Source organism: Mus caroli, unplaced genomic scaffold (genome assembly GCF_978045245.1).
Source record: "Mus caroli unplaced genomic scaffold, Mus_caroli_1 scaffold_9, whole genome shotgun sequence".
In the NCBI taxonomy this organism is placed as follows: domain Eukaryota; kingdom Metazoa; phylum Chordata; class Mammalia; order Rodentia; family Muridae; genus Mus; species Mus caroli.
In genome coordinates, this window is record NW_028227264.1 from 7,460,115 (window position 1) to 7,473,330 (window position 13,216).

At 38.1% G+C, this 13,216-nt stretch overlaps 1 protein-coding gene across 6 annotated transcripts in view; it reads right to left on the minus strand.

Annotated features, from left to right (window-relative positions):
- Adgb (androglobin) overlaps positions 1–13,216 on the minus strand; it is a 141,392-nt gene that overhangs the window by 33,688 nt on the left and 94,488 nt on the right. For all 6 annotated transcript variants that reach the window (XM_021175285.2, XM_021175286.2, XM_021175284.2 and 3 more), the window contains 3 exons: positions 6,055–6,242; positions 1,740–1,924; positions 951–1,150 (listed from right to left, as the gene is read on the minus strand). In XM_021175285.2, the coding sequence (XP_021030944.1) occupies positions 951–1,150; positions 1,740–1,924; positions 6,055–6,242 (573 nt within the window). The remainder of the gene's footprint in view (positions 1–950; positions 1,151–1,739; positions 1,925–6,054; positions 6,243–13,216) is intronic.

The following is a 13,216-nucleotide window of genomic DNA, read 5'->3' on the forward strand; positions in this document are numbered from 1 at the left end:
AAAGTGTGAGAACCTGTATTCAACAACCCTTTAAGGGTAGGTACAGTTGCTCTGTCTGTAATCCAGTGTTCCTGTGGCAAGATAGGGGCTGGAGGTGTGGCATCCTTGGAAGTTCTGAGTCAGCTAACCGGAGTATGTGCTGTAGCAAATAACAAAGAGACCCTGTTACAAATGAGAGAGAAGGCAAGGATCTCCACCAGAGGCTGTCCTCTGGCTTTCCATAGTATGCCTTGACATATGTGCTCCCATACTCACACACGGGAGTGCTGACAGGCACACACATAGGAAGTAATCAAATGTCCAGTATGTGCCAAGACAAAGGCACTATAATTAGAAATTTCAAATCCCCCAAATGGTTCCTATTTTAACCTCAGCTTCATCATTTTGCAGGAAGCAGACATTGAACATTTCAATTGGATAAATGACTTACATTTTTTTCTACACCATTCCAATAGCTGTTTGATTTCTGTTAAGTTGGGTAGTTGGGTGTCTTCATGTTAATTAAGCCCACTGCTTCTTGATTCATTCTTTCAATTTTACATCTGTCTCTAGTGATTTCTAAGTCATGTGATTTGATCATCATCACAGTTATTGCCCAGTCCCTGTTTACATCCTGTGACATAAGTTCTTCCCTCTCTTTATACATATATGCTCATTCTGTGTACCTGTGCACATGTGAATACAGGGCACCAGTTGGTAAATATATACATGGAGGCCAGAGTCAGCTTGGAGTTTCTTTCTCTACCTTCTTTCTCAGTCTTTCTCTACCTTATTTTTTGCGAAAGACAATCTCACTAGATACAGAACTTTCTACCTTTTCCTAGGCTAGCTGGCAAGTGACATCTGCTTGTCTAGGCCTCCCAGGTTGGAGTTACACACATACAATTTACCCACTGAACCATCTTCCTAGCCCCAAATCATTAATTGTTTTTTTTTTTCAGTTAATGTACCTGTTGTGGCGTGCTAGAATTTTCTTCTATAGTGGGTATGTTCAAAATTTCTTCTTCCAGCAGGGGCATTCCTGTGTCTGTTAGTCCACCTCCAGGTCTTCCTTTGAAGGATTTCTGACCTGGTTGGCCAGACTTTTTCTTGGTCAGCACTTCTGGGTCTTTCTTAGGTGAGGGGTGAGATAAGAGAACTTGCTTGCTAGCTAAAAAGGAGAAATAATATGTTAGAATATTTGATATGATTGAATAAATAAATAGGTTACATATATACATATAGAATATAGTATGCTTAAAAGGACATGATTATTTTAAGAAGATAAAATAAAAATACATTAGATTATCAACAATTATGAAATTTCATGTGGGGCTGGAGAGCTAGCTCATCAGTTAAGAGCACACACTGCTTAAGAAGAGGATCCTAGTTCAGTTCCCAGCACCCACGTGATGCCTTAAACCACCATGGCCCCAGCATCAAAAGATCCAACTCCTCCTCCTTCGTAGGACCAGGCTTCCTCATGGCGCCCATTCAGACATGCAGGAAAACAGTCATATATGTACACATAAATGAATCCTAAAGAATACAAGCAGGATTGTGTGTAAGAAAAGAATAGTCCAATCGATTGGTTTTTAGGAGCCTACTTAGGTATAGAATTACAATGTCGTCAGTCATTGGAGTTGGCCCCAGTGTTTGTCAAGTGTCGATTTGTGATTTTTTTGATTTTAACCATTTTAAATGGCAGCAACACAAGCATCTGTTTTTGAATGGAGGCCAAATTCCAGACAGGTACTTACACTGGGAGCTCAGGGCTTTTTCATTTCCAAGGAAGTAGAAGGCGGGGATGACAGCTTGCCCTTTGCCCACGGTGCTGGTGATAACCTCCTCACTTTCCAGCACCTGCAGCTTGATGAAGGTGTCGGGTTTGGATGTGCGGACCTGGATTGTAATAGACTGTGCCACCGTCACTTTAATGGAGTACCTGTTGTGAGAAAGGTTCATCTCGATGAGCAAATACACTGCTCTGTGTCCTTTAAGTCAGCATAGAAACTGTGGTGTCTGTTCTCATTTGATTGTCTGAAAGTAATACAGCTTCGTAAGGCCCATGGACATGCGCCTTAGTGTCCCTGCAGACTTCAACAGAGCCCGATACCGTACAGCTGAGAAAAACAGCAGCATAGGTTTCTGTCATTAGAAAATCCCAAGTAATCTCCTGTGGCTTACTTGGGATTTTCTAATGACAGAAACCTATATATGCCCCAATATAGGGGAATGCCAGGGCCAAAAGAATGGGAATGGGTGGGTAGGGAAGTGGGGGGCGGTATGGGGGACTTTTGGGATAGCATTGGAAATGTAATTGAGGAAAATATGTAATAAAAAATATTAAAAATTAAAAAAAGAAAATCCCAAGTAGTAAATATCTTTTTGTTTAAGTATGATGAGAAGATGTTTATGAAGCAGTGTAGATCTAAAAGATACCTTCCCTGACAGTCAGGTGACCATCATGTACCACTGCTTGTGCTTTTTAATGTGTGTGATAGAGTAGGAGAGAGGAGAGAGAAGGAGGGAGAGGGAGAGAGAGAGAGAGAGAGAGAGAGAGAGACAGAGAGAGAGAGAGAGAGAGAGACAGAGACAGAGAGAGACAGAGAGAGAGAGAGAGAACAAGAGCAAGATAGTGAGAGAGAGCCAGAGATATGGGGTGGGGAGAGAACATGAAAGCACATATGGGTTCTCTTTCCAGCTTTCCATGAATTCTTGGGATGGAACTTAGGTTGTCACAATTGAGTATTTCCTGGCAAGTTCTTTATCCTCCAAGCCATCTTTCTAGTCCCTTTAAAACAACAATGAAAAAAATTGTTGTGGCTTTCTCTAGTAACTCTTCACAAGTGCCCAGGATGTTCAATTTCTCCAAGTGAATGAAAATAAAACAAAGGCAAATCAGGCAAGTCCATCACATTGAACTCCAGAGTGACCTGCCTTCCCCTCCTGGCCCCTCTGTGTTTGCTTTGGTGACCAACTCATCTCCCACACCTCCCACTCACTTGCTCAGCACAAACCCAGAGCCTTGGTTTGCACTGCTCAGGAGTCCAAGCAGTGTTTGCCATATGGAAACTTCTGGTTTTATCTGATGACCTCTTGGAAGGGTCTAGCAGGGGTGAAAGGATTATTGGTGCCTTGTCTTTAGAAACCTGTCATCCCTGAGTAAAGCAATTTCATGCTGTCCCTTCTCTTCAGGTCTGCTTTCTCATGCCCCTCTGTCATTGATATCCCATGCTTATCAGGGAAACGGTGCTCTGTTCTCATTCATAGACTGAAAAAAAAAATGGAATCCAGGTTCCTAAATGGAAGCTTCAAGCTGAGCTCTCTCTTCAAAGGGTAGCATGATTGTTACTGATATTTTCTACTGACCACTTTACAATTAGCTTCTGCCCTGTGTTCTTGCCCAAAGTAAATGATGGCATCCAGACATTTCCCCAAGGTACGCTCAACCAGCCTAGGCTGTCAAGTTTAGCTCAGCGTCTTAAAACGTTTTCTTTCCAGATTCATATGTCTCTTTATGATTGGTTTAAATTGTATGTCTTCTTCCTACAAAAGCCATGTTGGTGCCCTCACAAGGTCATCTTATGTAGAGATAATTTATTACAGGAAAAACCTAAAGGATGAGGCCAAATCAATATGGCTGGTGGCCTCAGAATAATAGGGTGGAATTTAGAAGCAGCCACACAATAAACCACTGTGTAAAGATGAAAACAGAGATCTGAATGATGTCCCAATAAGCAAGAGAACACCAGCAAGCATAAAATGCTGAGAGGAAGTAAAATAGAGCCTTTCCAGAATGCTCTGGAGACTCCTACCCTGGTGACAATTTAACTTCAGGGTGAACTTCCAGAGTGTGAGATGAGACATTTTTTTCAGCCACCCAGTGTTGTGTCAAGACCTTGACAGGGAAACTATAGCAGCCCCATTGACTGAAGTTCATATTGCCAGGGTTACCATCTGAGCTGTCTTACACTGTCTGTCCCTCTACCATTTGAATATCCGTTTCATTCAGATCAACATCTGGCAGCCATCTCAATTAATCTGTTAATAATCTATACTTTGAATAATTGAATAGAATTCCATAATAATATGATGATAGTTTTTCTTTAGGAATTACATTGATATTTTTTCAAATTCATGTATTATAGACATATTTTTGACACAAGTCTGAGAGTGTCAGTTTTCTTAAAAACTCTTTAAAGTGTTCTGTTGCTGCTAAGATAAAAGCCTCTATTTCCTGTATTAGGAGGCCACAGTGAGAAGCAAATAAATCACTATTTTTTAGTTGTTACTTTCCTTTTTTCTAATTTTTTTTCTACAGAAAATGTTGAAAATATGTTGCAGGAAGACAAATTGAGAGGCAAATCCACAACGTGCATGCCTGCCCCGAAGTGGGCTTCCCTCAGAGTGTTCTTTATGCCTTCTCCCAGGTATAAAATACGTTCGTGTAGAAAACCAAATGTGTGCTTAAGGTTGTACTATATACTATATTTCTGTTTAAGAATTACATTTTAAGGAGGAAAATTTCTGCATTAAAATTATTATAGGAAAAAATCAGGCAAAGCATATCGTTTGTCAAATTTTATCAGAAAAACTTAGTTTTTCCTTATGAAGAGCAACTCATCAATGTACTATGCCTTTAAAACATATCTCTTCCATACAATAAAGCCCTAAAAATAGGGTGGTTTTTTTCTAGGTATCATAGACCATTCCTGTCATGACTTTAGCTACATCAATGATTGCATAGTCACATCAATAAAATGGACAGTCATAAAATAGCTAAAAACAACTTGATTTTATTAATAAATGATTATTACATAATGCTATATGAAATGTGAGAGCCACAAAGCTCCCATTTTTATGATTTTAGAAGTAGTAAACTATGACCAGAAAGAAACGGTATAAGAGACAATAACAAAACTGAAACCTAAGGATAGTTATTGGTTTTCTGATTACAAATGATATCTACACATCTAATGTGTTTTCTAAATTTGAGTGGAAGAACATTTTCTATGAAAAAGAGAAGATATTTACTGCAAGCCAATTATACATTGGGCACTCTGCTAGTTTCTATGTTGAAAAAAACATATGCCTTCAATTCACATTAATTTCCCAAAAGGTTGATGCACAGATAATCAACTAAAATGTATACAACACATAAAATGTATACCATAGGAATGACACCAGGATCAACTACATATATTTGCAGATTTCAATGCAAAAGGTTTACAATCCGAAAATTATCATTAGTGTTTTTTCAAGGTAGCAAAATAAGGATAGAATATCACAAAATAATATACGAGGAAACAAGATCTATACAACTAACATGTCTGGGGGAAGGGAGACTTTTGTTCTATTAAGAGACAGTCCTGGTTATGACGTGGTGGCTGGGAAAGGCCATTAGACTCTGCAGCTCGAGATTTTACCCTACAGTCAATTTACAAACGTTTTATAGAACATGTGTAAATATGTATGTTAGAAAAGTATTATCCTTGATAAAGGATAAACATATATATTAAGGTGGGGTGACAGTGCAATTTTTTAAAAGGAATATAATGGACTCCTAGTTTCCAAAATCAATAATATCATGTAAGAAACATAATGAACACCTTAGAGTAGTGCAGGAGCATTGGGAAGAGATGGGAGGACACAAAAGGAGTGGTCTATTGATTGGAATTACAACCCACAGAAACAACTAATGAAGCAAAGTAGACTCAGTACTGGGAATTCAGGAGTGGTAGATAGGGGAGCATAAACAGAAAGTTGAGATGACAAAGGAGGATTGTCCCACCAGAGGGAAACCACAGATAAGGCAGAGCAAGGAGAGGGTCAAGAACCTAGAAGTGAATCTGGAAGAATTTCTGTGAAAGTCAGGCAAAAGGAAACCTAAGAAATGAGATCAGCATTATATAGGCTTGCTCAAGTATCCACTTAGCCATGTTATTGCTAAACTTGTTATTTCCATAAAATGACAGAGCTTAAAACTTAATGAATTCAGAATTATGAACTCATTTTAATAGAAATATTACTATTTTTAAAGAACACCTTTATCCATCTATCACATACTCGTACCTGAACAGGATCTTCCTGTCGTTAGGAATGTAGTAGTCTCTGATTTCCTTTATGGAGAAGGTGTTGCATGGTGAGTCACGGGAGAGAAACGGGAGCGGGTTATAAGAGCCGATGAGCCTCAGTTTCCATCGTGCTCCTGATACGAATGTGTCACCAGTATACGCTTCAGCCACAAATGTGTATCCCTTCTAAAAGAGAGGGCAGACACACACATAGGAGCCATATTGCCACTAGTCTCTCAAATATGTGGTTCACACATTGAAATAAATGTTACTATATTGATATATCCAGAGGACAGAGCCCAGAATCTCCTAAGGATTATCAAGCCATTCCATTTAACATTCTTCTTAGAAATAATCATTTTCGGGCTGAGGGTGTATCCAAGTGATAGAATGCTTGCTTAGCTTGTGTGAATTCCTGGGTCAGATCCCCAGTGCACGAAACAAACAAGTAAACCCTGAGAAATCTCACAGGTCAGTGTTCTAAATTATACTGTTTGATCTTCCAGGAATTATGACAGCAGTAGAGGAAACATCTGTTTGAATTGAAGAAGTATATATATTTGCAAGCCTAGGTCTAATTAGGGTCCTTACCAACCTTCAAAGAGTGCCTTGAGAAAATGCAAAGGCACAAAAAGACTCCTAACAAGCTAAGTTTATGAGGAAGTTTACCAGTTTGTATGGAAGAAGAACTTCATTAGATCACATAGCTAATGCACAGGTAAATTATGACAAAGCTGTTAAAGTCCACATGGAGCAGGATGACTCTGGATGAGGTCTCTCATCAAGACCAGCAGATATTCGAGTTGGGTAGCACCCAGGGATATATTTTATGTGTCTTTGCATTAGTTTCATCCTCTATGTGGGTGAAGATGTTCACCTGTCTCTGGTGAATGTCCCTGGGATATCAAGATGGTTCATCAGTGCTGGAACAAATTATTTAATGGTTAAGAGATTAACAGAGTGGGTGGGTAGGGGAACAGGGCTGGAAGAGGGTATAGGGGATTTTTGGGATAGCATTTGAAATGTAAATGAAGAAAATATCTAATAAAAATTTAAAAAAAGAGAGATTAACAGATAGAAATGCCATGCAGGAAAATGATAAGGCCTTCAACTTTCAGTAGTGTATTCTAAGATGTGTTTTGTGTAATATTGATCCAATATATTTTGTAAAAATGGGTTTCTATGATATAGTATTTTTGAGAAAAATTACATCTTTTTTTTTTCTCTGGTGATATTCAATATATGTTAGCTTATGAAAAATCCTGAGAAATCTTGAAAAAAAAAACCTAATTTATCCTGTATTTTTTCTTAACTTCAGAAAACCATATTTTTAATAGAAAAAACACATCTAAACCACACAAACTTTACAGTGATATTTTGGAAACTGATGATTTTCAGTAAGCTACAGACATGTCATAATACTCTTCAGATAGCAGTGTGTTAAAGCAGTCAGAGACTATAGAACAAAGACTGAAGAAATAATTTTCTTTTCATCAGCTCTGTTCTGAGGTGACATTCAGCTCTGGGTGCAAGCACGTTTAAAGACTGAGGGTCTTCAGGATTCTGACGAGATGAAAAGCCATGCACAAAAAGCACAGAGGGAAGCTGGCTCTCCAGTCACACATCTCTACCTGCTTTTCCACAACCTTCTCATTTCTTTCCCTAAATTTAAATTGACACAGAGGGTAGAGACCCAAGTGGTGCCATCTGAATTTGCAACACAAATTCAAAATTAGCAAAATAATAGATGAGTGGAGATGGAATGTGCTTCTGCATTTTGACTCAACTTGCATCCTTGAAGGAAATCTGTGTGATTTAAACTTAGTTTAAGCTAACTAGTGAAAACAACAAAACCTTCAACCTCCCCCCACCCCCAACACACACATACTCATGCAGGCACACACTGAGCCCAAAAACTTTAGACAAATTTAGATTCTTGTTCTGTTCAATTAAATACTCTTTAAATGTCTTTACACAAATAAAGAGTCATATTATATTAGTATAACACATTTCATGAAGGAAAGATTATTGCCAGATTTTGATGGCATATATGACTTTGCGGGACTTGTCCTTTACACCAAATGGTTGTCAATCTGTGGGCCTCTATCCCTTTGGGAGCCCAATGACCCTTTCACACAGGTCACCTAAGACAATTGGAAAACAGAGGTTTTCTTTACATCACCATTCATAACAGTTGCAAAATTATAGTTATGAAGTAGCAACAAACAACCCAAGAAGGTTAACTACACCCAAGAAAACACAGGAAATAATTCCACACTAGCAAAATCAAAAGAAGGGAAACTCTGTCTCTCTGTCTCTCTCTCTGTCTCTCTGTCTCTCTCTCTGTCTCTCTCTCTGTCTCTCTCTCTGTCTCTCTCTCTGTCTCTCTCTGTCTCTCTCTCTCTCTCTCTCTCTCTCTCTCTCTCTCTCTCTCTCACACACACACACACACAAAACCACCACCAACATCAAAATAACAGGAATTAACAATCATTGGTCATGGCTACCTTTTAACACCAATTGACTCACTTCCCCAACAAAAAGACACAGGCTAACAGAATGGATATGACAACAGGATTCATCATTCTAGTGCATACAAGAAGCACACCTCAGCATCAAAGATAGATATTACCTCCACATAAAGAACTGGGAAAAGATTTTCCAAGCAAATACACCAAGAAGCAAGCTGTAATAGACATTCTAATATCTAATAAAATAGACTTTCAGCCAAAATTATTCGAAAAAGATGAAGGACACACCATACTCATTAATGGAAAAATTCACCAAAATGATGTCTCAATACTAAATATGCCCCAATGCAAGTACACCACATTATGTAAAGAAATATTACTAAAGCCTAATAACACATCAAAGCCAACACATTAATAATGGGAGATTTCAACACTCAAATCTCATGAATGAACAGGTCATCCAAACAAACCTAAAGAGAAAAAGAATAAAACTAACAAATGTTATGAATCAAATGGACCTGACAGTTATCTACAGAACATTTCATCCAAATAAAAAAGAATATACATTATTCTCAGAACCTCATGGAACCTTTTCCAAAATTGACCATATACACCGTCATAAAACAAGTCATAATAGATACATTTAAATTGAAATAACCTCCTGCATCTTATTAGACCACAATAGATTAAAGCTGAACATTAACAACTATAGAAACAAAAGGAAGTCTACAAACTCATAGAAACTGAAGAACTCTCAACTCAGTGAACACAGGATCAAGGAAAAAATAAAGGAAGAAATTAAAGACTTTCTACAATTCAATGAAAATCAAAGTATAACACACCCAAACTTATGGTACACAATGAAAGAAGTCGTAAGAGAAAAATTCATAGTTTCAAATACCTTCATAAAGAAATTATTGACATCTCATACTAGTAATAACAGCACCTGAGAACTCTAGAAAAACTGAAGCAAACACACCGAAGAGGAGTAGATGGCAGAAAATAAACTCAGGGCTGAAATGAAATATTAGAAACAACAAAAACAATACAAAGAATCCATGCAACCAAAAGCTATATTTTTGAGAAAGATCAAGATAGATAGATAAACCCTTAGCCAAACTAAGTAAGAGACAGAGGAAGAATATCCAAATTAACAAAATCAGAAATGAAAGGGGGGTGTATAAAGGCAGACATTGAGGAAATTCAAAGAATCATTAGCTATTACTTCAAAAATGTATACTCCTCAAAATTGGAAAATCTAAAGAAAAATACATGATTTTCTTGATGGATACTACTTACCAAAATTAAATATAGATCAGGTTAATAATTTAAATAGGCAAATAAACCCTAAGGAAATACAAGCAGTCATTAAAAGTCTCCAACCAAAAAGATCCCAGGGACTAATGATTTTGGCACAAACTTTCAAAGAAGAGCTAATAACAATACTTCTCAAACTATTTCCCAAAATAGAAACAGAAGGAACACTGCCAAACTTATTCTATGAGATCACAGCCTCCTTGACACTTAAACCACACAAAGAATTAACAAAGAGAATTTCAGTCCAATCTCCCTTATGAACATTGACACACAAATACTCAGTAAAATATTTGCAAACCAAATTAAAGAACACATCAAAGACATCATCCAATAAAATCAAGTAGATTTCATCCCAGGGATGCAGGGAGGATTCAATATATAAAAAAAATCATCATCATAATCCTTCACATAAACAAACTGAAAGGAAGAAACAACAAAACTATCTCATTAGATGCTGAAAATGCCTTTGACAAAATCTAACACCTATTCATGCTAAAAGTCTTGCAGAGATCAGAGATATAAAGCCCATATCTAAACACAATAAAGGCTTACAAATAAAGGTTTACAAAGTAAACCAATAGCCAACATCAAATAAAGTGGAGATATACTTAAAGAAATTCTACTAAAATAGGGACAAGATAAGGCTGCCTACTCTCTTCATGTCTATTTAATATAGCACTAAAAGTTTTAGTTAGAGGAATAAGACAAATAAAGGTGATCAATGGGATACAAAATGGAAAGGAAGAAGTAAAAGTATTGATATTCTCAGATGATATGATAGTACACATAAGTGACCCCAAAAATTCTACAAGAGAACTCATACTATTGATAAACAGTTTTAGCAAAGTGGCTGGATACAAAAGTAACTGGAAAAAATCTGTAGCCCTCCGTTATAGAAATGATAAAGGAGGTGAGAAATAAATGATCAAAACAGCATCCTTTACAAGAGCCACAAATAATATAAAATATTTTGGTATAACTGTAACCAAGCAAATGAAAGACCTGAATGACAGAAACCTCAAGTCTTTGAAGAAAGAATTCAAGGAAAGTTTCAGATGATGGAAAGATCTTCCATGTTCATGGATTAGTAGAATTAACATAGTAAAAGTAGCCATTTTACCAAAAGCAATCTACAGATTCAAAGCAATTCCCATCAAAATTCCAACAAACTCTGACAGATCTTGAAAGAACAGTACTCAACTTCATATAGAAAAACAAAAAAATCCAGGATAGCTAAAACTATCCGTACAATATAAAAACTTCTGGAAGTATCACTATCCCTGTTTTCAAGACAAAATACAGAGCAATAGTAATAAAAACCTCATTGTATTGGCATAAAAACAGACAGATCAGTTAATGGAATCCAATCAAAGACCCAGAAGCAATCCACACACCCACAGACACTTAAGTTTTGACAAATGAATCAAAACATTTTTTTAAGTGCTTCTCAGTCATTAGAGATTCCTGTGTAGAGAATTCTCTGTTTAGATCTGTATCTAATTTTTAATTGGGTTATTTCATTTATTGATGTCTAGTTCCTTGAGTTCTTTCTATAGTCTGGATATCAGCCCTCTGATAGAGTTGATGAAGATCTTTTCCCATTCCTTAGGCTGCTGCTTTGTCTTTTTGATGGTGTCCTTTGCCTTAGAGAGGCTTTTCTGTTTCGTGAGGTCCATTACTCATTACTCAACAGGTCCCTGACCTGTTGATTTTCTTCTGTTCAGGAAGATGTCTGCTAGTTAAGACTGCTAGTAATGGATGTGGAACCTTAAACAGCCAAAGCTTCCAATAGAGGAATGGGGCCACCCATCCAGCCACGAAACTTTCAATCCATAATTTATCCTGCCCACAAAATGTGCAGGGTAAAGATGGGGCAGAAATTGTGGGAATGTCCAGCAAATGAGTGGCCCAACTTGAGACCCATGGCGAGAGAGATGAGCCCACCCTGACAGTAGTAATGATATTCTGGTATACTCAGAAACAGGATCCTACCATAACTGTTATCTGAGAGGCTTCACCCAGTAACTGATGGAAAATGATGCAGAGATCTGCAGCCAAACATTAAGCGGAGCTTAGGGAACCCTGTCGAAGAAGGGCAGGATGGATTTGAAGGACCTTGAGAGGTCAAAAACACCACAAGAAAACCTACAAAATCAACTAACCTGGGCCCCTAGGGCTCACAGAGACTGAACTACCAACCAGAGATTATGCAGGGGATGGGTGTAGGCCCTCTGCATATTTGTAACAGTTGTGCAGGTAGGTTGTCATGTGGGACTCCTAACAGTAGGAACAGGGATCGTCTCTGACTCTGTTGCCTGACTTTGGATCCCTTTCCCCTAACTGGACAGCTTTATCTCACCAAAATAGGAGACGATGTGCCTAATCCTACTGTAACTTCATATGCCAAAGTAGGTTGTTATCCATGGGAGGCCTCCCCTTTTCTGAGGATTTGGAGGAGGAGTGTTGGGGGGGGGGGAGGGAAGAGGAGCCGAGAGAGAGGGACTCGGAAGAAAGGAGAAATGGGATGTTGCAATTGGGATGTAAAGTAAATAAATTAATTTAAAAAATGAAAAAGTTTAAATTATTCTACAGAACATAATATCAGATACAGATGACTTCCATAATAGAAGAACTGTGTTTACTAAAATATAAACTTTTAAAATTATAGGGATACTGAGAAATTTAGTAAAAACAATTTTTAAAATCTCACTATGCATATGTATGCACATATATAAATAATCAGTTGAATTGTATTGATTTAGCAAAATTTTAGCTGGATATGTTAACATATGTCTTTATTTTTTTATTGGATATTTACTTTATTTACATTTCAAATGTTATCTCCTTTCCCAGTTTTCCTCCCTCCCAGAAACACCCAATCACATCCTCCCTCCCCCTGCTTCTATGAGGTGTTCCTCCACCCACCCACCGACTCCCCCCTCCCCCCCTACACTGGGACATCTAGGAACCTTCATAGGACCAAGGATCTCTCCTCCCATTGATGCATGACAAGGCCATCCTCTGCTACATATGCAGCTAGAGACATGTGTACTCCTTTGTTGATGGCTTAGTCCCTGGGAGTTCTTGGGGTTCTGGTTGGTTGATATTGTCCTTCCTGTGTGGTTGCAAACCCCTTCAGCTCCTTCAGTCCTTTCTCTAACTCCTCTATTGGGCGCCCTTGTGCTCAGTCCAATGGTTGGCTGCAAACATCCACCTCTGTATTTGTAAGGCTCTGGCAGAGCCTCTCAGGAGACAGCCATATCAGGCTCCTTTCAGCATGCACTTCTTGGCATTCACAATAGTGTCTGGATTTGGGAACTGTATATGGGATGAATCCCCAGGTGGGACAGTCTCTGGGTGGCCTTTCTTTTT